We start from the raw sequence: 27,472 nt of genomic DNA, 5'->3' as shown, positions 1-27,472 counted from the left end.
TGCTTTTTTAAATGAAGTTATTTGATTAAGTTTATTCCTTACAACATTCATAAGGGCTGGTGAAACTTAAACAGCTATACAAGTGATCAGGCTCTTCTGTGTACAGGTATCTTTCTACAATGCTGAATATACACTGCGCTCCCAAAACCACAATTTGTTCCACACACACAATTAAAATACAACTGCCAACCACATAACCTAAAGGCAATATTATATTGTAGCTATTCCAAGTATATTCTTCATTGGAGGACAAAGACAAAGTCCTCTCGCACCCATACTAATCATCTTTATATATCTTGTTCATGAAGGAAGCCAAGTTAGTGTCATTAACAGTCTGTGGTGTGCCTGTAGCCCCATATACATCCATTCACAGGAAGTCCAGCTCTGGGCTGAGGCTGGAAGAGCTGAGGTGAAAGACCAGAGCTGCTGCCACCTCCGGGTCCAGATCAACACATAAGGCCTCCAGCTAGGAACAGGAGAGAGAAAGGGTCACAAGTAGGGTATTATGTAATTCAAAAGGAAGTATCAGGGTATATCATTATTTTGGGTTTTGAGAGCCATTGGTAAAAAACAGTCTGATGCGAGGTAAAGCCCAGAAAGAAATCATTGTGTGATGTTCGTGAAAATCCAATAAAATGTATCATATCCATCTGATCACAACCCAGTCCTATTCTATGGAATACAGACTGAGATCAGCCTTACTCTGGGTGGTCAGTGCACAAATGTGTTACCTGGTTCAGCTGATGTTGAGACAGTGAGGTTGGGGATGTCATAGATATACTCTTCAGAAGCACCTGCTGGGCCCTAGTCAGAATATATGAGGGGTCCATCTGCGAGACCAAAACCCGGATTCAGAAAACCACCACTGTCAGTAGTTTGAGACCACATACCAGTCAACCACAGTGACCGTGTCTGATGAATAAACATGATTATCTTTGCTTTTTCTGCATATCAAAATAAGCTCACCTGGTCAGTCAGATGCTCAGTCACAGGGCAGGGAGTCTGGCCATCCATAAAGAGCTTGATAAGGGAGGAGTAGCAGAGCACAGCAGTGTGGAGGAACCCTGGGGCCTTCACTGTTTTCTCCAATATCTCAGAGTTAAGATGGGGGACCAGGCTGGCAGGGAAACACAATACACATACAGAACTCACATATAAACAAGAAAATGGATGACAACACTGACAGTTTGACCAACAAGGAAATATACCTGTAAAAGGCTAAAGGCATCAGTCTTGTGTATTCATCTGATGTTACCACGGCCACAGGCTGGTATAGCCCTTTTTCTAGAATAGGAAAAACAAAATATAACATCACAGAGACACAAAATGGGACATATTCAAAGCCAGAGGCTACTGTAAATAAGCAAGTTATATACTGTACCAGAGCAAGGTGTCTTGAATAGTAGCAGCCAGTCAGCAGAGTCCACAAGGACAGTCAGGATATCTTTACAGAGTTCCTGAGCTCTCTGAAGACCCTTCACCCTCTATGTAGCATGTCACACAAAAGTTGTATGAAACGTTGTAATTGTGATGTTTTGTTAGCAGAAAAGTTGTTTTAGTCTGTTGAATACGTTACTGTTACACTGTTGAGTGTGTAGGGCTAGGACAGCGTTTCCCAAACTAGGGGTCGCCTGATTTGAAAATGGGATCAGAGAAACTCCGAAATTATTATTATAATTTAAAAAAAAAACATGTTTGGTTCATAGAACCGGGATTACGTTACTCCAGTAGCACCTAGATGCAGTTGTAATAAACAGAGCTGTTTCTGTTTTCTTCCTACAAATGTGGCTCTATCTTTTCAACAGTTTAAGCTACAACATACGGCCCTGTCACTGAAAGATAAGACTCCCAAGGAACTTGTAGCCGCGCAGGACTCAGAACAGACTGGAGAGGAAACAGAACATCAACGATAATGTTCTTTTCGACACAGAAGTTAATAAATTATTGCCTGATGATCTTCTGAACTTGCCAATACCTTTCTGATACATTTCTGTCACCATACTTCCTTCAGATAAAAATACTGTCAAAAGTACAGTCTGACTGATTTGTAATAGACTGTCATAGCCCCAATTAAAAAAGTAAACATTGGCAGTTGATAACAAAACTTTTTTTACATGGTGGGGTCAACAACAAAAACAATTTATTTAAAAAAGTTGTCGCGGGCCAAAAACTTTTGGGAACCACTGGGCTAGGTGTTCCCATGTGCCCTAGCCAGGAACACTCCTGGCCTTAAGGTGTAGGAATAAATACCCCAATGGTTTAACAAGCTTCCTTCTAACGTCAGGACAGCCAAGTCCCTGCCCATCTTCCGAAAACCCACCTCTTCAGTATCTTGACTAAATCCCAGTGACCCCCCCCCCTCCCTACTTACTATATCAAGTTGTCTCACCTAGCTTTCTTAAGATGAATGCACTAACTGTAAGTCGCTCTGGATAAGAGGGTCTGCTAAATGTAAATGTACCTGGGGCGTGAGAAAAGTTGTGAGGAGGTCAGTCACACAGAGGAACAGCAGAAACACCAGCAGCTGGGGACAAATGGCATCACAAATTATTTTAGGTTACATGGCAGTTTCCCTGGTGTCTACTAACTAATGACAAAATGGCTAAGTTGGTTCCCTAATCATCTGTACTCCTAAATCACGAACAAGAAACTGTGTTTGTGTGAGACCAAAGGTTAGTTCTGAGCATGTGAGTGTTAGTGTCTTACTAATGTGTCACAACTGCCAATACATTCCAATAATATATTCTAAGACACCTATATATCCCAAGAAACCTACATAAATCGGGATTTTTTTCCCCCTGTGCACTTTGACCTCCTTTATGTGGTGTGAAATAGATTTTCTCAATTGGCGGTGTTGTGTCCACTCCATCAAAGCTTACAAACATGGCTAGTGAACCTTTTGAACAAACATCTAGGTTGAGTTTGAAACACTTGGTGATAGGGAAGAGAAGTGTACTTACCTGACTGTGCTGCTCTGTCAGCTGTCCCAACATCTCCAGGCTTGTCCTGATGCTCTTGCCACTCGCCTGACCTTCCCATACACAGTGCAGACAAGCTGCCAGGAGCAGGGGCGGGGCAGAGGGGACAGGGCATGACACTCCATCCTTTGAACTGCCAAGGACATAGGACAAAAAACACATTCAATCATTGCGCCAAAAAAATACAGAAATAAAAGTCAACATATTTCGTTTCTAAAGGAGTATTATCAGTAAATACTGTCTATATACACAGGCATGTACGCATGATCCTGTTTTACCTGCAGCCCCACAAGTGACAATCAGCCAGGACCTGCAGCTGCTGAGGCAGGGGCTGTCCGTCAGTGAGGCGATGCCAGAGAGACACCAATACAGGGGAGAGGCGGCCCCACCAGTGCTGCCCAACACACACACACACACACACACACACACACACACACACACACACACACACACACACACACACACACACACACACACACACACACACACACAGTCAGCATCATACATTAAAACTCTCAGATTAACAAATCAGACGTGATCCTGGAAGTATAATGTACGGTACCCCAGCAGAGACGAGGAGCAGTGGACATTGAAGACTGATCAGAGACATGGCCTTGTTCACTTCTCCTGATGCACAGTCACAGCTCACACTGGCCATGAGCACAGCCTATGAGAAATGACTTCATATGATAAATATCACAATATGTTGTGAACACTGTCAACCCAGGTCTAGAGCAGTTAATAATCTGTGAGTGGAACTTACTCTTAAGAAGTGTGCTGTGAGGTGGTAGGGCAGCAGTCCAGCTGGGGAACAGCCCTTCCTCTGATACACAAAGAGATATTGTATAACGATAATGATCAAATCTGGGAAAACACATTTATGGTCAGGGTGGTTTGGTCAAGATGAGAAGTGAACTACGGATCGATTCACACAGACTGTAGCTACAATACATTTGCTTGAATGAATGATTCATTAATCTAACCTCCCTCTCTCAACCCCCATTGTGGCGTACCTGATACTGGTTGATATGTTCCATGAGGGTCTCACAGTCCAGAGTCCTCTTCCCTCCTCCAGTCTTCACTGTAACCAACATGACTGCAGGGAGTGCCAGTATCACCCTATGATACACAAACACACGTTTTGTTAAAGTTAATATACACACACAAGTTCACACTGTAGTACAGTGGATCTCTATGGTGTAGAGCAGACCCACCCAGGGTTGCATATTTTTTGCTAGCCCAGCACTCACACACCTAAATCAACTAATCAAGGGTTAAATCAGTTCAGTGAGTTAAGGTAGAACAACAATATGCAACCCTGGGGTGACCATGTTTGGAATCACTGGTACAGAGTAGGGCTGTTGGAATCACTGGTACAGAGTAGGGCTGTTGGAATCACTGGTACAGAGTAGGGCTGTTGGAATCACTGGTACAGAGTAGGGCTGTTGGAATCACTGGTACAGAGTAGGGCTGTTGGAATCACTGGTACAGAGTAGGGCTGTTGGAATCACTGGTAGGGCTGTTGGAATCACTGGTATAGAGTAGGGCTGTTGGAATCACTGGTATAAAGTAGGGCTGTTGGAATCACTGGTACAGAGTAGGGCTGTTGGAATCACTGGTACAGAGTAGGGCTGTTGGAATCACTGGTATAGAGTAGGGCTGTTGGAATCACTGGTATAGAGTAGGGCTGTTGGAATCACTGGTATAGAGTAGGGCTGTTGGAATCACTGGTATAGAGTAGGGCTGTTGGAATCACTGGTATAGAGTAGGGCTGTTGCGGTGACAGTATTGGCGGCAAGACTCATGACTATTGTGCTCATTGTGATTGATCAATTTGAAGAGAGAAGTTCAACAACAGGTTGAAACTGAGTGGAAAACATGGTCGTTGTGTACGGTATGTTGTTTCAAAGCCTAACAACAAAATGGACAGGGCTTTCTTTAAGGTGATGATAAATTCTGAACACCATACGCATATTAGAGCTTATAAATACACATAGGCCTATACATGAACTCCACCCCCCAAAAAACTTAATTAAAATAATGATTGTGCCGTTATACAATACATAGCCTACCCGCATATTATGCATAGCCAAAAAACATTAACAAATATATTTAAGATGTCTTCTGTACATAATTGGTCTAGCCGGACAGCTGACAAGAGTTAGTCTACCATTATAGTGAATTTGCATTTGACTTTCAATAGCCTGGCAATAGGGTATTTTTTATATTTTCATAATTAATAGGCTGACACATTACCTTTAGCTACAGAAAATATCAATCTCCTTCCCTCTCTCCTTCATTCCTTTCAGCACACAGAGAGGAGCTGTCAACAGTTTATTGAAATATGTTTCCTTCTGAAAACATGTTACTATCAATGTTTCAAAACAGATTTGACTTGGTTTCCGAAATTAAGCCCTGGGTAGCTGCAAGGACAAGATTGGAGAGCCCATGGCATACAGAGTTTGGGCGAAATATCACGAGAGGCTCCATGCTCCTCAAACAGTGGTTGATGTGTAGAGTGAAATCACCAGCTTACCCGGCATGATTGAAAAACCAACCGTCAAGAAAGCGGCCTCTAAATGCTATTCGAGTGCATACAGATTACATTTATTTTTTCCCATTCTAAATCGAAATAAATTTGACATATTAGTAAAGACAAGATTAAATTGAGAATAATCTGATGGGTGAAAATATGATAAATTGGTGAGAGAACAGCATGTGCTGCCTGAGGAAAAGAATATTCTTCTTATATTCATACTATAAAATCATAATATAAAATAATGGTACAGGACTTGGAAGCATATCTTATCATATCTGCTAAGTGAACAAACCTACAGCAGGACACAGTCAGATAACATATAGTAGGCCAACAACTCATATTGTTCTTCTGAAATACATGTTCTCCTTGTCATGTTTCTTTTGCATGACAATTAACCTGCTGACAAAATGTCATGACTGCCAAAGCCCTAGTATAGAGGATGTGTCTGTGTCTGTACATTACCTGTTCCACGTATGTAATGTTTGCTGAATGCTAAGCTCACTGCTGATACTCTGCAGGTCAGAGGTCACAGAGCATCTATGTGAAATCAGATCCAATAGGAAATGTCCCTTATCTTGAGTCCTTTGAGAGAGACTAGTGAGCTCCATCTCATAGACAATCTCCTATAAAGACATCAAAGGACACACACAGGAAAATCGGTGCAAAACATATGCAGAAAATACGAAGCATTAACAGGAAATCATGTACAGAAACAAACTAACATATCAATCAAAAGGCCTGTGTACTGTACCTGAAGTCTGGAGAAAATGTCTGGGAGACAGGTGCCTGCCTCCGAGGGTCTGTGTTCAGTGTTCTCCTGGGTCGGAGCACTAAGGACACAAAGAGAAGCGATAAAGACTAAACAACTCAACCATGTCTATTATTCCAATAATCAGGATTATCTGAGGTGCAGGAGGCCATAAGCCAAATCATGCTGACCATACTGTCTTCTGGTCCATGACAGCGTTAAGAATGTGGGAGCAGGCTGTCCTTAAGTCTCCTGCACAGCCCCCCTTGTCCACAGGAGATGGCAGGTATAGCTGCTGACACGCCCACTGTTGATACTCCTGTCTGATACACACGCAGGCTCTGTTACATACCAGTACGCAACATTATTGTTATCGATCAATAATGACAAACCTACTAGACACAGCCTCATTCAATTCAAGGTGGTTCACCGTATCCACTGGTCGGGGGCCAAACTTGGAAGAATATTCTCTGATTTTGATCCTGTGTCAGATGTAAAGTGGAACCAGCCACACTGTTGCATATGTTTTGGGGCTGTCATAAACTGTCAGGTTTCTGGGAATTAATATTTAAATGTTTCTCTGATATATATGACACTGTTATAGATCCATCTCCCCTTACAGCCCTTTTTGGAGTACTGCCCATGGGTACCCCCCTATCAAGAATCCAGTCAGACACTGTTGCTTATACAACTCTTTTAGCTAGACGGCTAATAATATAGAACTGGAAGATGGCAGCTCCACCATCTTATAGATATTGGGTGAGAGATGTGTTGTGCTCTCTGAAACTAGAAAAAAATCCATTCAATTCACGTGGGAACCTCAAACTGTTTAATGAGGCTTGGGCTCCATTCCGGTCTTACTTTAAACAGTCCATCCTCTGACGGCATTCCAATTAAAACCAAGTCTGTATTTGACCCCCCTGTGACTTAAGGGTTGGAGGAGCTTCTCTCTGTGTTTTTGCTGGGGGGGCATTAAGGTCCATGTGCTTATTGATTGTGACCCGCGGATGCCTTGTTCATCTTGCCCAGGCAGAGACTGAAGTGTGAGCTTGTTTCCCCCAGTTATTTTTACATTTTGTTCACGCCTACATGAATAATCATTCTATTTTTATTTTATTTTAAAGCATTGTAAACTTTATTTTTGGTCCAGTGGAGGGTTGGTCTGTGGCCATGACTGTCTGTGAGTGGTAGCATTTCTCCACCCTTATCCCTTGACTGTTTACAGGAACAATGGTGAGGTGTTTGCTCTGTCCCTGTACTATAGATTGCCTTTTAACCTTCGTAGCTTTCTGCCTGGTGTGTTTAACTTGTCTAAAGTATGGTATCTTTAAAGCTATTTTTTTATCTAGTTGAGTATATTATTTATATTGCTTTGTGTTGTCTTGTGTGTGTGTGTAAAACTAAATAAACAGTTTAAAAAATAATAATAATAATGACAAACCTCCAGGCATTGACAAATCTGGCCACTCCCATCTTTAATCTATGTCTAATCTAATCTAATCTCTCCTGAGCCCATTGGGGAGTTGAAGCGATGAGACAAGATCGTAATTGGATATTTGTGAGAAAATTGGGGTAAAATAGAAAAATAAATAAAAGGCGTTGCAGTCAGTTTTGGAATGGGTGGCCAGTAATAAAACTGGTCTGGAACATCTCTAAAACTAAGAGTATTTGGTACAAATCATTCCCTAAGCTCTAGACCTCAGCTGAATCTGGTAATGAATGTTGTGGCTGTTGAACAAGTTGAGGAGACTAAATTACTAGGTGTTACCTTGGATTGAAGTGTAGGCAAGAGATAAAGAAATATTCCGTTATTGTTGACAACGCTGGAACATGGAATCTGTCTGATATACAAACGCTTGGGGAAAAATACAGAATGTCTAACTCATTGACAACGACACGATGGACACAAAGTAATAAAACGAGATGAGAAATGATTTCTTCATAATCATGATAGGACATTGCAGCGAGATAAAGAGTGAGGGCTCTTGGGGAACAGAAAAAACTTAAAGGCAAAATTCAACAATTACAGGAGGCAAGAGTGGCATATTTTGCCCCCACCTGTGGGCCCTTTGTTCCCTCAATCTACCCTCATGCTGAGTTGCGCAAGGATGATCAGGTTTCAGGCATCTGATCAGCACTGCCTGGCTTTGAGTCAATAGATTCTGACAGCGGTGACAAACAATGTCTTATGCCAACCAGAACACAGGCTGTTAAAGGCAGTAAAGACAAACACCAGGTGACAGTAATCACATGAATCAGCATCTCCAAAACAGTTGGATGAGTTGTCAAAGAATTTGAAGCATCCACCATGAGATGAGGGTATGAAGACGTGAGACCATTTAAAGCAATTAGAAACTATACAATCTAAATCCGTATGATGGGTTAGTTATTAGCCTTTGTTTTGAACAACCGTGAACATGGCGTACTTGAAGAAATGGTCAAGAGAGCTGTGGGTGGTGAAGAGCAAGATGTGGCCAATGGATGGAGAGCAATACTTGTTTTCCTTAAGGGTCTGACCAATTCTACCACCAATTGGGGAGAGATAACCAAATGTGTTCAAAAACCGAAAGAGCCGTTTGTTGAATGTGAAGAAAGGTTCAGAGCAGAGGAGGTTAGACACAGTGGGTTACCCATCATGAAAGATGGCGATGCACTCACCTCTTCCAAAAATGGGGCTATCACACAGTTGATGCAATCCATACACAATGATTAGCGCAAAACTTTTGTTTCCACAACTACTGACTGGGAGAGACAAAACTGTGGCGACATCATCAAATGCTGTCCCGAATGGATAGAGACATCAATCAACATAATAAACTTGCTGTTATCTGAGTTGTGCAAGTTCCAAGTGAACCCAAAAACATTACTCATTCAGCAGAAGAGAAACCTGCAGGCTACTATTCGAAGAAACTGGATGATGTGGAGTTGGGATGGGTCGCAGCTGTTCGTTGGAACAAGTGATCGACTGTTTTGGAGGTTCCTAACATCATCATACAACGTGGCACACGTTGTACAGCTAATATCTACAGACTCAAGGTATGCTTTCAGCCTGACCCATGATTTTGGAAAAATATCAAAAAACAGAGGATTCATGACATCACTGGGAGCTCCTGTGAAGAATAGACCAGAGGTGATGGCTCTACTGAATGCTCTCCAGTTACCTGGACAAGTTCGATCTTGAAAATGAAAGCACATGGAAAAAACCTGTACAGACAAGAGTAAAGGTTATGACCTGGCTGACAGAACTGCCAAGACGGCTGCCAAGAAAACATCTCTGTCACCTAAGATGATTAGGAAATACACCGTGGATACATTGTAACACATTAGAGACATGCAAAGCAGAGCTCCAAAAGATGAAGTGTGGGAATGGATGGCTGCAGGGTGCAAACTCAATCAAGAAGGTATGTGGAAATACAACCTGAGATGTGTAGCGCCAAATTCACTCTTACCCTACGTGGTGACACATTGGTGTGGACAAGATAGTTTATAATTTTGTGGGCAAATGGTGGAATCCTGAGTCAGAAAGAGGCTGAGGCTGTTGTGGCGAATTGCAACATTTGTATGGAAAACAACACCAAGGGATGAGTGAAAGTACAGACACTACGAGCACCTCCCCCACCAGGAACCTTCAGACATCTACAGCTTGACTACATCACGCTAGCCAAATGTAAAGGAAAATGTTCTGGTCGTTGTTGATTGTTTCTCACGATGGGTTGAAGAAGCCTACTCTACTAAGAAAGGATGGGTGATGGTAAAAAAAAAAATATTTAACAGAGACAATCAGGGCCAAAATGGGAAGGTCCTTGTCAAGTTTTGCTCATAAAAAAGGTCAGCAGGGAAAATCACAATGGATACATGTCACTCACTGCAAGCTTGTACATTTTGATAAAAAAGCACAGCCTGGAGAATAAAGAGCAGATTGGCCCCCGACTGCTAATCAATCTCGTGTGAAGCATAGTAAGATGATCAGAACCTGATAAGCTTCTATGTTGTACACGGAAGTTGTCATTAGAGGTCGACTGATTAGTGCTGATTTATTAGTCTCGATTTCAAGTTTCCATAACAAATCGGTAATCTGCCTTTTTTGGAAGCCAATTACATACAATCCATGAGGAAACTGCGTGGCAGGCTGACCACCCACCTGCGTCAAAAGGACCTTATTGCTGCAAGGAGCCACGGTAAGTTGCTAGCTAGCATTAAACTTATCTTTTAAAAAAACAATCCATCTTCACATAATCACTAGTTAACTACACATGGTTGATGATATTACTAGGTTAACTAGCTTGTCCTGCGTTGCTAGTAATCAATGCGGTGCCTGTTAATTTATCATCGAATCACAGCCTACTTCAACTTCGCCAAACGGGTGATAAAAAAGCACATTTGAAAAAAGCTCAATCGTTGCAATAATGTACCTAACCTTGAACATCAATGCCTTAATTAAAATCAATACCACAATTATATATTTTTTTAAACCTGCAAATGAAGTTAAAAGATTCATGTTAGCAGGCAATATTAACTAGGGAAATTGTGTCACTTCTCTTGCATTCAGTGCAAGCAGAGTCAGGGTATATGGAACCGCCTGACTCGTTACAAACTGAACTAATTTGCCTGAATTTTACATAATTATGACATACCATTGAAGGTTGTGCAATGCAACAGCAATACTTAGACTTAGGGTTGCCACCCGTTAGATAAAATACGGAACGGTTCCGCTGTTTATGACTTCAAGCCTATCAACTCCTGAGATTAGGGTGGCAATACTAAAGTGCCTATAAGAACATCCAATAGTCAAAGGTATATGAAATTCAAATGGTAAAGAGAAATCGTTGACGCGTCATAATTCCTATAATAACTACAACCTAAAACGCCTTAACTGGGAATATTGAACCACTCATGTTCTGAGCAAGGAACTTGAACGTTAGCTTTTTTACATGACACATATTGCACTTTTACTTTCTTCTCCAACACTGTGTTTTTGCATTATTTAAACCAAATTAAACATGTTTCATTATTTATTTGAGACTAAATAGATTTTATGTATTATATTAAGTTAAAATAAAAGTGTTCATTCAGTATTGTTGTAATTGTCATTATTACAAATATATATATATATATATATGTTTGTAATAATGACAATTACAACAATAATGATATCGGGATATGCTTATTTGGGGAAATCTATGTGAAATATAATTTTTCTTGAAACCAGAACATGTTAACTTCACTTTTTGTTTCTTTCATTACAGGTTATGAGAATCTATCGTCTGAAGTTGCAGCAATATTCCTTGACCCAAGGCCTGTACCTGAAACAATACAAGATCACCGGTGAAGTGTTCATTAAAGAGGTTCTTATCAACCAGTGGAACAGAAGTATAATTCCTCACTACCGTCAGAACATAATTTCTAATAGTTATCTATGTCGGACTGCTTCCGGTGTGGAAGAGCTGGTCACTTTTACAGGACTCTGAATGATTACCAAGCCAAAAGAACGATTGAATATTATTGTCTTGCATCATTACATCTGTTAATACTTATTTTCTTTAACTTGGTTTGAAATCTATTTCTTATTGCAAAAGCAAGTAAAATATGCCCTTTATGTGAATGATTTTATGCTTACAACAAAAAATGTTATGTCTATTTTTTCATGTTTTCTAAAAATACATTTGAAGTATATTTCTTTTTAAAATTGTCTAGGGGGGAGTGTAAAAATATTTAAAGATAAATACACAACAGCAGAGGACTAAAGGTCAAGAGGGAATTAATGATATGGAAAAAGTTGTTTTTCCTATAATGGGGAACTGAAGATTAATGGGTCAGGGACACGGGAGGAATTTCAGTTCAGGACTCATACCTACAGTGCCTTACGAAAGTATTCGCCCCCCTTGAACTTTGCGACCTTTTGCCACATTTCAGGCTTTAAACATAAACATATAAATCTGTATTTTTTTGTGAAGAATCAACAACAAGTGGGACACAATCATGAAGTGGAACGACATTTATTGAATATTTAAAACTTTTTTAACAAATCAAAAACTGAAAAATTGGGCGTGCAAAATTATTCAGCCCCCTTAAGTTAATACTTTGTAGCGCCACCTTTTGCTGCGATTACAGCTGTAAGTCGCTTGGGGTATTTCTCTATCAGTTTTGCACATCAAGAGACTGAATTTCTTTCCCATTCCTCCTTGCAAAACAGCTCGAGCTCAGTGAGGTTGGATGGAGAGCATTTGTGAAAAGCAGTTTTCAGTTCTTTCCACAGATTCTCGATTGGATTCAGGTCTGGACTTTGACTTGGCCATTCTAACACCTGGATATGTTTATTTTTGAACCATTCCATTGTAGATGTTGCTTTATGTTTTGGATCATTGTCTTGTTGGAAGACAAATCTCCATCCCAGTCTCAGGTCTTTTGCAGACTCCATCAGGTTCTTCCAGAATGGTCCTGTATTTGGCTCCATCCATCTTCCCATCAATTTTAACCATCTTCCCTGTCCCTGCTGAAGAAAAGCAGGCCCAAACCATGATGCTGTCACCACCATGTTTGACAGTGGGGATGGTGTGTTCAGGGTGATGAGCTGTGTTGCTTTTACGCCAAACATAACGTTTTGCATTGTTGCCAAAAAGTTCAATTTTGGTTTCATCTGACCAGAGCACCTTCTTCCACATGTTTGGTGTGTCTCCTAGGTGGCTTGTGGCAAACTTTAAACAACACTTTTTATGGATATCTTTAAGAAATGGCTTTCTTCTTGCCACTCTTCCATAAAGGCCAGATTTGTGCAATATACGACTGATTGTTGTCCTATGGACAGAGTCTCCCACCTCAGCTGTAGATCTCTGCAGTTCATCCAGAGTGATCATGGGCCTCTTGGCTGCATCTCTGATCAGTCTTCTCCTTGTATGAGCTGAAAGTTTAGAGGGACGGCCAGGTCTTGGTAGATTTGCAGTGGTCTGATACTCCTTCCATTTCAATATTATCGCTTGCACAGTGCTCCTTGGGATGTTTAAAGCTTGGGAAATCTTTTTGTATCCAAATCTGGCTTTAAACTTCTTCACAACAGTATCTCGGACCTGCCTGGTGTGTTCCTTGTTCTTCATGATGCTCTCTGCGCTTTTAACGGACCTCTGAGATTATCACAGTGCAGGTGCATTTATACGGAGACTTGATTACACACAGGTGGATTGTATTTATCATCATTAGTCATTTAGGTCAACATTGGATCATTCAGAGATCCTCACTGAACTTCTGGAGAGAGTTTGCTGCACTGAAAGTAAAGGGGCTGAATAATTTTGCACGCCCAATTTTTCAGTTTTTGATTTGTTAAAAAAGTTTGAAATATCCAATAAATGTCATTCCACTTCATGATTGTGTCCCACCTGTTGTTGATTCGTCACAAAAAAAATACAGTTTTATATCTTTATGTTTGAAGCCTGAAATGTGGCAAAAGGTCACAAAGTTCAAGGGGGCCGAATACTTTCGCAAGGCACTGTACATGTGGCAAGTTGATTGGTCCGAATTATCTTTTATCTACATTGAGCCTGAAACGGGATACTTGTTATTTGGCCACGTGTCGCCTGCAGTGGTGTAAAGCCTGCCGCCATTGGACTCTGGAGCAGTGGAAACGTGTTCTCTGGAGTGATAAATCACGCTTCAACATCTGGCAGTCTGACAAACAAATCTTGGTTTGGCGGATGCCGGAAGAATGCTACCTGCCCGAATACATAGTTCCAACTGTAAAGTCTGGTGGAGGAGGAATAATAGTCTGGGGCTGTTTTTCATGGTTCGGGCTATACCCCTTAGTTCCAGTGAAGGGAAATCAGAATACAATGACATTCTAGACGATTCTGTGCTTCCAACTTTGTGGCAACAGTTTGGTGAAGGCCCTTTCCTGTTTCAGCATGACAATGCCCCAGTGAACAAAGCAAAATGGTTAGTTGAGATTGGTGTGGAAGAACTTGACTGGCCTGCAGAGCCCTGACCTAAACCCCATCGAACACCTTTGGGATGAATTGGAACGCGACTGCGGGCCAGTCTTAATCGCTCAACATCAGTGCCAGACCTCACTAACACGGAACAACAACCGGTTGTGAGCGTGCGCCATCGTGCATAAATGTATTTTGTCCCCCCACACCAAACGCGATCATGACACGCAGGTTAAAATATCAAAACATACTCTGAACCAATTATATTAATTTGGGGACAGGTCGAAAAGCATTCAACATTTATGCAAATTTAGCTAGCTAGCTTGCACTTGCTAGCTAATTTGTCCTATTTAGATAGCTTGCTGTTGCTAGCTAATTTGTCCTGGGATATAAACATTGAGTTGTTATTTTACCTGAAATGCACAAGGTCCTCTACTCCACCAATTAATCCATATTTTCGGTCACCCACGTGGGTATAACCAATGACGAGATGGCACGTGGGTACCTGCTTCTATAAACCAATGAGGATAAGGGAGAGGCAGGACTTGCAGCGCGATCTGCGTCACAAATAGAACTGACTTCTATTTTAGTCCCTGGCAACGCAGACTCTCGTTGGCGCGCACGAGCACTGTGGGTGCAATAACTGAATAATAAAGATTTTGACATTTATTTTGCAACGCGATCAGTGTAGTTAGCCTGTAATGCTCTTGTGGCTGAATGGAAGCATGTCCCAGCAGCAATGTTCCAACATCCAGTGGAAAGCCTTCCCAGAAGAGCGGAAGCTGTTATAGCAGCAAAGGGAGGGACCAACTCCATCTTAAAGCCCATGATTTTGGAATGAGATGTTAGACAAGCAAGTGTCCACATTCTTTTGGTCATGTAGTGTATTTTGTGTCTATGTATTGATATGTAGGCTGTGTGTGCCGTTCTTAAACGTATGTAGTTCTGTCCTTGAGCTGTTCTTGTCTATTAATGTTCTGTATTAAGTCATTTTTCCTGTGGACCCCAGGAAGAGTAGCTGCTGCTTTCGCAACAGCTAATGGGGATCCTAATAAAATACCAAAAAGAGATCAACATATACCAAACTTTTATATTAATGTGTGTATGCGCTGCATATTTAGGCATGTGCTTCACCTATCTGGGTCAGACAGGGCATCCTCACTCCTCTGAACTCTGAGTTCAGCTGCCAGCCACTCTGAAAATGAGAACTAGACGAAGAAGAAAATTAGAACTTCTCCAAGAAAATGAGAAGCAGACATGTCAATGTGCTGAGAAGGCTGGTGGTGCTTTACACCAATGTTTAGACAGTTTTCCTCACCTGGTATTCTGGGAGTTTTACTAGGAGACGGAAGGGGGCGTGTTTCCATAGTGCCCAGGCTGACTTCCTCCAGGTTGTATTTGTGTCAGTAACACTCTTCCACAACCCACGATTCTCCTCCTCACCCTGTTTGTTTGCCCCTACATACTCCGATTCCCCACTCGCTTCAATTGGCAACCTCCTCATATCTGGCATTAGTCTGGGAATTAGGTACAGCAGCTAAAAATACCAAATACAAAAAACACACACACACACACACTCAGGAATAGGCAGGACATGGATCTGTGCAGGCAAGCAGAGGTACAACTGCAGCCCTACTGTATGTGACATTCTGCTCAAACACCAGACCCCTGCTGCTTGCATAAAGGGCATCTCAGAGTGTGGCTGGGTGATAAGAGAGAGCATAATTACAGTGACACTGAAAGAATAACGTACATACCTTTTTATAGAGGCTGCAGGGATTATACTGCTGCGGCTGATCACACAGTGACTCACTCCTGCAGAGACCATAGCAAACTGCAGCCACGCAGAACCTGGCAAACAAAAACAAAGCTGTCCACATGAATACATCTTATGATAACACTGTCCTATTGAACTAAAGTTAACTGTGCCTTTTGGTTTATAATATACTGTATAATTATTTTATGTATTCCTAGATGCTCAGGGTCCCTCTCCAGTCTCACCCACCTAACACAGAATAGCATGTTGGTTTGTGTGGTGCAGGGCAGAGCAGTGGTCAGTGCCTCTGGTACTGACACAGGGCCGGGCAGCAGGGGTGGGCACAGCTGCACCTTGGGGCACTTGGTCTGGGAGGCATGAAGGTGCACAACAAAGGCTGCCAGTCCAAGCACATGTGCAGCACTCAATGATACCCCCTATAGAGAAGGACAGAAGATGACTGTAGTTAGAAAAGGGGGGGTAAGAAATAGGTAAAAAGGAAAGAGAGCGAGAGAAAGAAAGAGGCAGTAAAAATTAAATGGGAAGAGAGATGGATACCTGGTTGTGGAGCAGGTCCCACATGCGGTGAAGGAGGGCAGTGAGCAGCTGTCTGTGTCCCAGCAGGATATTGACAAACTGGGATGCCCAGGGGCTCTGTCTTGGGTCACAGGTCACATTAAACTCAAATGAGAGTAGTGTAGTTTTATGCAGACTTGTGTTTTATGCTGATTGGTGGAGGTTAAGAGCCCATTTACGCATGATCTGAAAATGTGGTCCGGGGGTACGCAGAAGCCAAATTGAGCTCCGTACCGCATTGCCATGTGCCTAACACATTTTTTGACAATGCGGAGAGCTTCATATAGTGCCGCATTGTCATGATTGGTTGACGGTAGGTGGGGACAGGAGGTCCTGTATAAACACAAACTCACTTCCTTCACAACAGCTCTGCTCAACAGCTCTGCGCTGCACTGTGAAGCGCAAGAAGTATGAATACCCTGACTTCTGCAGAGGCCGTACCACTATAAATGCTGCACGCCCAATGCAGACGTCAGATTGACCACACACATACCGTCTTTAACAAGCCCATAATATGCACGACAATCTGACTAATAACATTTGATTTGATAGACTTTAAAACGATCTCACTCTTCCATACATCTTTCAGATTTTTACGAAGTGGCATGATTAGTTCCTCACTTATTTGGTGGGCTTACTCTGGAGGCGTCCAAAAGGCTCTGGCAGAAGCTCCTCAGGAGCATGTTCACCACCTGAACAAAGACAGGACAGATAAGCAGACAGTGTGAGAGACAGAGACGGTGAGCGTGGCTAGCACAAATAACCTGACAGACAGACAAATAGAGTAGGGAACGAAAAGGTGAGACACAGCAGAGGGAAAACAGTAGAAGAAAGAGAGAAATACAGAAGTTCCTCGCATTCCTTCCTACTTTATTGTGCAGCTCAGAGAAAGTGGACTCATCTACATGAAGCTGGATGACTGCCTGGCTGACCAGTTCCTCAGCACGTTCAGGGAACACAATACTCAGAGTGTGGGAGATCCTGGCCAGCTGGGCTGACACCTCTGTAAAGCCAGAGAGAATAAGATAAGTTAGGTTTGCTTTGGTTGGTGTGTGTGTGTGTGTGTGTGTGTGTGTGTGTGTGTGTGTGTGTGTGTGTGTGTGTGTGTGTGTGTGTGTCGCAGTCTGCTCACCTCCGCCACTGCCCCCCTCTGTTAGCAGGGCTCTATGTTCCTGTAGTTGGACCTGTAAAACCTCCTGTGGGTTATCATCATCATTCACCACAGAGACTCCTTTACCTGATAACACACAAGTAAAAAACAGCTCTTCAAACATGGACAAAAGCACAGAGATATGACTGCAGTGGTGCTTAGGGTGGAATAAGCTAATATTAAATATATGATTATATTAAAATGCGTAGGGTGTTAAACATGGGATAATGTGATGGTACACACTGTCCTGTTGCCTCTGTCTCTCTCTCTGACATGACTCTATGTAGGAGGAGTGCTGGGCAGCTGGGATCTTTTCCGCTCTAGTAGAGAGCAGAAAACAAAACTGGAATCAATATACAAAAAACATCTGTATCAGCCTCAAAGATATGACAGAAAACTGTGTGGTGAGTGGTTGTATGGCTGAGTGTGAATGTCAGAAAATACTTTTTAAGAGAATCTATGAAATTCATCCTGGCGTCAGGCATCACAGGAAGCTGAAATGGACAGAGACAAAGAATACAAAATCTGGACAGACCACGTAAACACACCATTCAGTCAAATGAATTCAATCTATAGCAAGAGAGCATAAGACTTACCACACGTGGGGTTAGGAGGGCAGGAAGGAAACGAGACAGGAAATAAGGCCTTCTGAAAATGCTGGAGTAGGAAAAGAGTATGAGTGTTGTAAAACATAAAGACAGTGTAGGACAACAGGATAAGTAGGTCATGCAGTACATTGATCTCAATAGGTGATTTGTGAGAGTTATGTAGCATGCTGTTGTTGTAGGGTACCTGGCCTCCATGACAGTGGCAGATATCCTTCCTGTGCTCCCAAACAACGAGATTGCCTTCTCCACATCCTGACGTGCCTGACACCGGGGCTGAGAAGGCATATTGAACAAATACAAAGAGTGATACACACATTCATGAGCACATGTAAAACAATTTTTTGAAAAGGGACAGTACACAAATGCATAAACAACCAGCAGAAAGCACTCGAACCTGCACTGAGGTTCCTGCTCCAGAGATATCCTCATAAAGGCCCATCTCCTCAATTGAGACCTGCAGACAGAGACATGCCGACCCTGTTTATACAGCTGGAGGAGAGTAGATTAATGGGCTGCATGATGAGAGGGCTTGTGGTATGACACGTCAACCAGTCCGAGTTAGTTACATTGTTATAACTGTATTATGTCTCTCAGTTTGTCTATGTACCATCAAATACTGGTTCAGCGAATCTAGGCCCTACCTTCAGGTCAGCCAGTCTTGTCTTGGTGAGGGATACATACTCCTGCAGTAGGGCCCGGTGTTTCACTGCCACGTAGGGTGGATGGAGGATGTGGACCTGAGAGACCAGACCATCCAGAGACATTAGCATTCAGAAACATTTAGACTTGGGCCCAGGCCAGCAGTAAAGTGTAAAGTAGAGCCAAACAGTAAAGTAGAGCCAAACAGTGTCTGTCACCTGACCTTCAGATACTGTGGGGGGTCAAAGGGCACCAGGTCCGACAGGAACTTTAGCAGGAACACCAAAGACTTCTTACTGTTGCCATGGTAACTGCTAGCACCACCAAAAGACATCTAGGAAGACAGGAGAGAAGCCAACTTTATTGAAAAAGAGCCAAACATAAGAAGATAGGGGACCAATAAATGATATTCTAGTAGCCACTGACTAAGCTCTGAGGGGTCTTGCCTTAAACCACTCGCTGTAGGAGGGGAAAACACCAGGCCCTTCAAGCGCACCCTGACGGGCCAGGAGGAAGGCAGTGATCATGTTCTCCAAGTCATACCCCTCAAACGCTGAGCTTAGGAGCCTGGACAGCAGCTCTGAGGTACAGAAAAAAAATATTATTTCCAACAACACTCCTATGACATTTAAGTGTGTGTGTGTTGCTACTTCACATTTATTCTGCACTGTTAAGGAAGAGCTGCAAGTAAGCATTTCAGTGTACCATTTACACCCACTGGATCCTGTGCGCGTGATGAATAAACTTTTATTTTGATTTGTGCGTACCTTTTAGGCTAGGCTGGGTGTTTGGATTGTACACCAGCAGGGTGGAGAGACAGGAGAGCACATGCTGCCAGTTGACCTCATGAGTCTCCAGTACTTGTTGCAGGTGAGAGAGAAGCTCATCTACCTTGAATATCACTGCCAACTAAGACAAAGAGAAAGGGCTGGATGTTGTATTACACCACAGAGACAGTCAAGTCACAACTCCCCAATATAAAAAGTTTACACTTGTTATTCTATAGACCGGTTTTACAGGTCAATTACTAAATGGACTGGAGCCATGTCCTCTCTTAAATCTGAACTCAGCCCGAGTGACTTCCAACAGGTTAGGAATCGCCAAATCGACATCGGTGGTGTCACATTTTTGTCAACAATCTAAACAAAATAGTCTGTCAAAGTGGAAGAAAAATCTAACATTTGTAAAAATATATATATTTTTAAATAGAACTGTCAGAAACAGCCTCAGCTAAGCTCATCTGCGTGCTTGTCATCCTCACCAGGGTCTTCATCTAACTGCAGTTTATTTTTGTTCCGTATATCTTGATTAGATAAAGTATTCAACCCCCTGAATCAATGTTCTAACATGTTATAATCACATTTGGCAGCAACTACAGCTGAGTCTTTCTGAGTAAGTCTCTAAGATCATTCCACACCTGGACTGTGCAAAATCCTTCAAGCTCTGTCAAATTGGTTGATCATTGCTAGATAACCATTTTCAGGTCTTGCATTAGATTTCCAAGCAGATTTAAGTCAGAACTGTAACTAGGCCACTCAGGAACATTCACTGTCCTCTTGGTAAGCAACTCCAGTGTAGATTTGGCCTTGTGTTTTAGGTTATTGTCCTGCTGAAAGGTGAATTCATCTCCCAGTGTCTGTTGGAAAGCAGACTGAACCAGGGTTTCCTCTAGGATTTTGCCTGTGCTTAGCTCCAATCCATTTTACCCTGAAAAATGCCCCAGTCCTTAACATGATGCAGCCACCACAATGCTTGAAAATTGGAGAGTCATACTCACTGTTGCATTGGATTTAACCCAAACACAACACTTTGTATTCAGGACAAAAAGTGAATTGCTATGCCACATTTTCTGCAGTATTACTTTAGTGCCTTGATGACAACAGGATGCATGTTTTAGAATATTTTGATTCTGTACAGGCTTCCTTCTTTCTACTGTCAATTAGGTTAGTATTGTGGAGTAACTGCTATATTGTTGATCAATCCTCAGTTCTCCTGTCACAGTTATTAAACTCTAACTGTTTTAATATCAACCTTGGCCTCATGATGAAATCTGAGTGGTTTCCTTTCTCTCCAGCAACTGAGTTAGGAGGGACATCTGTATCTTTGTAGTGACTGGGTGTATTGATACACCATCCAAAGTATAATTAATAACTTAATAACCTTTAATAGCTTAAAGGGATATTCAATATCTGTTCAACTTTTTTTACCCCTCTACCAACAGGTGCCCTTCTTTGTGAGGCATTAGAAAACTTCTGGTCTTTGTGGTTGAATCGGTGCTCAAAATTCACTGACTCAACTTACAGAGAATTGTATGCGTGGGGTACAGAGAAGAGGTAGTCATTCAAAAGTCCTGTTAAACACTTATTGCACACAGAGTGAAGCCTTGCAACTTATTATGCACATTTCTACTCCTGAACTTATTTATGCTTGCCCTAATAAAGGGGTTGAATATTTATTGACTCAAGACATTTCAGCTTTTCATTTTTTATGAATTTATAAAATGTCTAAAAACACAATTCCACTTTGACATTATTGTTTTTTGTGTGAAGGCCAGTGACAAAAAAAAGATTTATTTAATCCATTTTAAATTCAGGCTGTAACTCAACACAATGTGCAAATGGCCAAGGGGTGTGAATACTTTCTGAAGGCACTGTATGCTGCAAACATAGACTGAATTCTTCCACTGCTCTGAGTCATCAGGCAAGGGGTCTGGAACACTTGGAGAACGAACAGATAAGACAGAGTATTTATGCCTGCCCTTGAGTAGGTTGGCAGATTACTATGAACCTCTCAGAGGAATGTGTCTGTCGCCCCATATGCATATGTCAGTCTAATAAACCTTTAAATATAGAATTTGTTTGCCTCATCCTTATATCTAGCATTCCCACACCTTGGGCAAATTCACAATTCCTGACAGTTGTCGTGGCAGAATCAGAATTATTTAGGTAACATTTATAAATAAAATGTTTTATTTATTTTATTTCATGCTTATGTGAGATATGTCATTAGAATGTCTATTTTTGGATAATACTGTTGGCCAGTTGCAGTTATCTGTTCTCTGTCAGGGTTCAGTTACTTGGGCCGCAGAGAGGGGAGTAGAGCAAAGCACAAGTCATTTACCTTCTGAAACAAGGAGGTCAACAGTCTGCAGGTTTTAGCAAAGCTCCACTCTCTTTGCATGGCAATGGCATCAGACACTAGACAATACAGGTTGAGGAGAACACTCAGATGACAGGATGAGATAGAACTTGACAACATAGGTGGCTGTTTTACAAGAGAAGCTATATTAAAGAGAGATGTCAATGATATGTTCTGTGATCTTACCTTTGAGTCTAGGTCTGTAGGTGAGAGTGTGTGTGAGAGAGTGGGTGAAGAAATGGCGCAGTGCATCAGGTGATACAGACACACCACACAAGGAAGCATCAAACATCTGTACCCTTTTCAAACAGAAAGAGTGAATAAAAAGAGTGAATATGGATTATTATGCCTGTTCTAAAATTCCGTTTGGTTAGCAGCCTTTTCTCCTTTACCATAATTCAGCTGTTGTTTCACCAGACTGCAGGGTTGGCTTGCAATTCAAAGTATCCAGTACCCCTTAAAAATAATGGACAAACATCACAAAAGGTTAACAAAAGAATCTTAGCAGTTGGACAAGATAGAGCCTCTGTCTATTGAACGCAGCTTTGAGCTGCAATGAGAGGGATTGTATACTCACAGGAGAGCATGTCATCCAGCACTGAACGGCACACCTGGGAGAGCCTCCTGCATGGTGCTGCTGTGGAGTCCTGTGTTTCCTCAAAAACAGCTCGCACCAACACAGATACCACAGCTGCAACACAATACACATTTGCACGTATAGAAAGAGCACATATGGACACAACACTGGCAGACTGAGGTGAGGTGATTGCCAGATAAGAATAGATGTGTATACATAGTACTGATTCACTGTGATGAATGAGACACTACTGTAAAGGCTTACTTGAGAGAACCTGCTGAGGTACTCCATCTCCCTCCTCAGTAGCTGTCCTACCACACAGAGCCTTCAACTCAGACATCAACCATGATCTCACCCCATTCTCACTGCAATAAGAGCCCATGTGAAATATGAAGATTAATAGCCTAGCAATTAATAGCGATTGTGTTTCTATTCCTCATAGCTCATTTCAATCTGAAATGCTTTTGAATCCCACAACACACAGAATCTCATACACTGTATCAGCTAGAACTTCAGATACCTTTCCAACATGTACTCCAGAGAGAGGATATTCTGCGTGTGTAAGTGGTACACCACCTCCAGCATGGGCCGTTTCTACACAAGGAACAGGGAAGGAAGTCACTAGGCAGGTTTTGATTGCTTGTCTAGTAAAACTGTGTCAATGTCACAAAAAAATAACATTGCTTCACGTGTAATGGAAATGGTAGCTATAGGAGAAATGTTCTAAAGATAAATAAATGTCTGTTTGCCAGGGCTGGATTTTTCTTTTGTCTAACTTTATTTGCGACAAATAATGTAAAGTGTTTATGGAAATTATGATCCTTATTTGATTTTTATTTTTTTACCTATTATAAATTACAATAAAAATGTTTTAAAAACACATGACATCACTACACATATTTTCTCTGACGAAACAAAATCACATTAAAAAAATATATATATTTGTATAATTCTGAAGGTACGCAGGAGACGTGATGTCATCACGTAACTATAAAGCTCGACTTCACATTAGTTATACATGCCTACTACATAAGTTCTCTCAACTATAAAATAAATATAAATATATATATATATATATGCAGGACAAGGATTGTCCTGACTTTCAAGAATTTATGAATTAGTTCACTTTACTTTTCTGGATGCAAGTTTCCCCATGGCACGGTACATGGCGATACATTGGCACATGAGAATTATTAGAATTCGGCAAATTAATTCTTGCCTTCTATCCATGCTAGCTTTTTCAGAACATGAATCAGATAGGTGGGAGGGCATACAGGCTGTCACGAATTTATTAATATGCAATTTGCCGAAATGGATATTGGAAACACTTTTATTCAACACTCCAGGGTCCTAGGTTTTTGCGGAAACTTTTGTTTTGTGACATTACGTCCAGATGTTTTTAATCGACACAAGACAGATAAATGGAAATGCACCGTAACAGGCAATTCTGGCATCTATTTTCTATGCAAACTTTCTAACTGTTGACAACAAAAATCACTGGACAAGTTAATGGAAAAAAAACTGTAGCAACTGTCAGGTACACACAAACAGATAAATGGGAAAAAATAAAAAATAAAAAAAAATAATAATAATCGACAATAGGCTCAAATTGCCAAAACCCGAAGGTATGGCATTGGCAGTATAAAGACAAGAGTCTGGTGTGTGCACACACACACACTCACCTGATCCCTCCAGTACTCCTGCCAGAAGAGTTTAGAGCAGAAGGCTTCAAGAGAGAGAAGCTCACGGGTTGATTGGAAAAGCACGGAGAGCTGGACCTGGACAGAGGACAGTGAACATTCCTAAAGGCATAGGTTATGTAACACATCTTAAACAATAGTCTTATAGGCAGGGGTGAAACTAGATGTAATTTCTTCCTGGTACGGGACCACCAAATTATTTTTATGGGCCTAGTAGTAAATACATATAATTTAACCGTAAAACCTTTTAATGTGGCATGTTTTCATCTGATTGTCAAACAAATCACTTCAAAACAGCAGGCTACCTGAGCACGATTGTCCATTATAAAATAAATCCAGCATCTACAACAGTGCACTGACCCCCATCAAAGTTACCCATCCTTGCTCTATTGGGTTTGGTCAGCAACAATGTACAGATATGTTGTGGCATTCAACTATTGCTCAATTAGTATCAAGGGACCTAATGTAAGCCAGGAAAACAATCCCCACACCAGTACACCACAAGCCTGTACCGTTGACACCAGGATGGATGGGGCCATGGATTCATGCTGCTTTAGGCCAAATCTTGACTCTGCCATCAGCATGACGCAACAGGAACTGGGATTCGTTGGAACAGCCAATGTTTTTCCACTCCTCAATTATCCAGCATTGGTGATCGCGTGCCCACTGGAGCTGCTGCTTCTTGTTTTTAGCTGATAGGAGCAGAACCCAGTGTGGTCGTCTGCTGCAATAGTGGCAACTGTTATACTGCAGCATTATTTGTCTGTGTTCCGTCTGTCAGCGTGCATGATTCGTGCCATTCTCCATCGACAAGCTGTTTTTCACCCACAGGTCTGCCGCGCGAAAAGCCCATGACAGGGTGGTTGTTTCTGAGACACTGGATCCGCCGTGCCTGGCACCGACAATCATACCACGCTCAAAGTCGCTTAGGTCACAGACATCTTTGTTTTAATTATTGTGATAGGGTTGTGTTTTACCAGAACACTGAACCTCCACTATTTATTTTGCAGGGACTCCCTACTGGACAGGCTTACTTTCACCCCTACCTTTAGGCCTAGATGTTGGATGATGAAAAATCATACTTGAAATAAGGCAACAGTAAATATGTCGTCCCACACAAATGATGCAGCACCCATCCCCCTTGGGCCAATTGAGGTATCCTGTGACTAACAAATTTCAGTTTACTACTATAGCTTCCACCTTGGGACAATCAGAGTAATTTTGTAAATGCCAAATCTCTATGGCAAGACGCATCATTAACCCAAGTTTCATCAAAATTGAGCCAGTACTGTCTGAGATATCGCATGACTTTCGTACGGCGACAGATCCACAATACCCTCTATTTTTGTAATTTTTGTAATTTTTTATTTAACTAGGCAAGTCAGTTAAGAACAAATTCTTATTTACAATGACGGACAATTTAATTGTGGGGGACAACAAACATCGACATAGATGCATATCCAGACATTATTCCCAGCACAAACCCTTTGAGTGGAGTTGAGCAACACTTGCTCTCGGTCCCCTTTGATATGGCCGGTCAGGTCCAACAGTCTTTCTACCACTATCTTCACTGACAGGGCTGCCACCGGGACCCCCAGCTCCCCAGCCTTCCTCTTCAACTCATTCACTGAAAACACACATATCAATTTCTACATAATTATCTCACACACACACAGTGTAGCATTCTAGTACATACACCACTGACACATTGAAAGTATTTACCTTGATGGAAGACATATCCTGAAAACTCACCCAGAAGTGAACCCCCAATTGTAGGTGAGGGACTTTCACTAGCTGCTTTTTTCTGTCCAGAGTACTCCTTGCAAATTAAATTGCAAGGATTTGGACTCTAGAAGAAGGATAAAGTAAGTAACTTGTCTAAATCTGACAGGTCTAATTTAGGGCACAAAATGTTAGTGCCCCTTGCTACCAGTCCACTGACTCCATCCCAGTCTAGACTCATTCACTCACCCCCACCTCCAGAAACAGATCTGAGAGGTTCTGGTGTATGTTCAGCAGCTGTACTGCTGCCTCCTGCAGCTCCTGTATATTCTCCTGCTTTGGCCTCTTCCCAACACGCCCTGCTGTGGAAGGATCAACACTGTGTTCTTTTACCATCATAAAATCTGTAAGTCAGGTAAAGTCTTTGACAATGAAGGATTGGTTAGGGTTTTGAGTCAAGACATGGGTCAAGATCAAGTTGAGGCTACGGAATAACGTTAGATAAACTAGAGAATGGAAGAGATTAGAATAGAACGGGAGGAGAGAGGAAGACCTGGCATGGAGATAGGGTATAATGTAGTCCATTATTGCGGTGACGTTAACGTTACTCCTTATAGTCCAATGACCTTACATGTTCTAATAAAGGCGAATTAGCTCTGAAACTTGCCAAAACAGCCAAATACTCAATCGATTCTCAATTGCGGTACGATTCTAGAAACATAAATCCCTCTACTTTTATATCACATCAAAATAATTTCGGATTTTAACATTGCAGTCGACAGTATTTTTCAGTGACAATGATGACGACACGTTTGTGGCGTCCGTCTTCCGTTTACACACAAATATTTGGAGACGCAGATAACTAATTAGCACCGCTACTATCGTCAATAGGCGCTAAAACAGTTCGCATCTACGAATGGGGTACTAGAGATAGCCAGCTAGCTACCCTGTTCAAAACCTTGGGTTGTGGTGCAAAGCTACCGCTAGCTAGCCAACTTACCGAGCAGACACGAGAGTGTCCTTTTCTGAGTGGGACACATACTTGACGCACCTAGCGACATGATTATGACAATTAACGTTAGTATGCAACAAGAACAAGCATTTTCACCTCATAGTAAAGTGAGTCAGCTAGCTAGCAAGTTATTGAGAATATTTTTCATATGCTGGTAACGTTAATATATATATATATATATATATTTGGTTGGCTAACTAGCTAATGATTTTTTGACATGGTCGGATGTTGTTGTCGAGCTACTTCCATGTCCCGCTCTTTACTCTCATTGGTCTGAGTCTGGTTTTGCGCAGCCAATCCAGGGACGGTATGCTGTTGACATACCAGGCCAATCATAAACAACCCTGAATTTAAAGCTTTGTTCAAGGCTAAAAACGTAGCTTTTTTATCATCTTAAATTATTTATTTTTTAA

The 27,472-nt window shown here is 41.7% G+C and overlaps 1 protein-coding gene across 3 annotated transcripts; it reads right to left on the bottom strand.

Moving 5' to 3' along the window:
* Window positions 1-27,291, bottom strand: LOC118396239 (Fanconi anemia group A protein-like). Of its 3 annotated transcripts, none has more exons than XM_052465679.1 (42): window positions 27,048-27,291; window positions 26,297-26,409; window positions 26,048-26,174; window positions 25,810-25,952; window positions 24,308-24,403; window positions 23,146-23,219; window positions 22,890-22,990; window positions 22,626-22,739; window positions 22,441-22,504; window positions 22,235-22,347; window positions 22,031-22,107; window positions 19,678-19,819; window positions 19,357-19,490; window positions 19,134-19,244; window positions 18,913-19,008; window positions 18,666-18,725; window positions 18,456-18,544; window positions 18,260-18,320; window positions 18,108-18,157; window positions 17,907-17,983; window positions 17,646-17,750; window positions 17,383-17,516; window positions 17,135-17,205; window positions 16,496-16,595; window positions 16,187-16,374; window positions 15,939-16,032; window positions 15,500-15,718; window positions 15,316-15,389; window positions 6,457-6,588; window positions 6,269-6,347; window positions 5,980-6,140; window positions 3,992-4,097; window positions 3,742-3,801; window positions 3,541-3,645; window positions 3,257-3,372; window positions 2,961-3,111; window positions 2,462-2,524; window positions 1,382-1,484; window positions 1,209-1,284; window positions 967-1,117; window positions 732-804; window positions 1-466 (listed from the first exon to the last, which is right to left on the bottom strand). In XM_052465679.1, the coding sequence occupies exons 1-42, from the start codon at window positions 27,106-27,108 to the stop codon at window positions 447-449; spliced, it is 4,284 nt and encodes a 1,427-aa protein (XP_052321639.1). In that variant the 5' UTR covers window positions 27,109-27,291; the 3' UTR covers window positions 1-446. The 3 variants fall into 3 exon arrangements, with proteins under 3 accessions (XP_052321639.1, XP_052321636.1, XP_052321637.1); XM_052465676.1 differs by having other exon boundaries at window positions 732-830; window positions 27,048-27,289; XM_052465677.1 differs by having other exon boundaries at window positions 732-830; window positions 26,078-26,174; window positions 27,048-27,289.
* Window positions 27,292-27,472: the final 181 nt, after the last annotated feature.

This window comes from Oncorhynchus keta, chromosome 17 (assembly GCF_023373465.1).
Source record: "Oncorhynchus keta strain PuntledgeMale-10-30-2019 chromosome 17, Oket_V2, whole genome shotgun sequence".
Classification (NCBI taxonomy): domain Eukaryota; kingdom Metazoa; phylum Chordata; class Actinopteri; order Salmoniformes; family Salmonidae; genus Oncorhynchus; species Oncorhynchus keta.
This window is presented reverse-complemented; position numbering and strand designations above follow the sequence as displayed.

Excerpts from the sequence above, each read along its gene's own strand:
- LOC118396239 (XM_052465676.1), bottom strand. The coding sequence starts at position 27,108 with ATGTCGCTAGGTGCGTCAAGTATGTGTCCCACTCAGAAAAGGACACTC. Across the intron at positions 16,596-17,134 it reads AGAGTAAGCCCACCAAATAA|ACAGAGCCCCTGGGCATCCC; the intron begins GTGAGGAACTAA and ends CTGTGACCCAAG. Across the intron at positions 3,646-3,741 it reads TCACAGCACACTTCTTAAGA|GCTGTGCTCATGGCCAGTGT; the intron begins GTAAGTTCCACT and ends CATTTCTCATAG.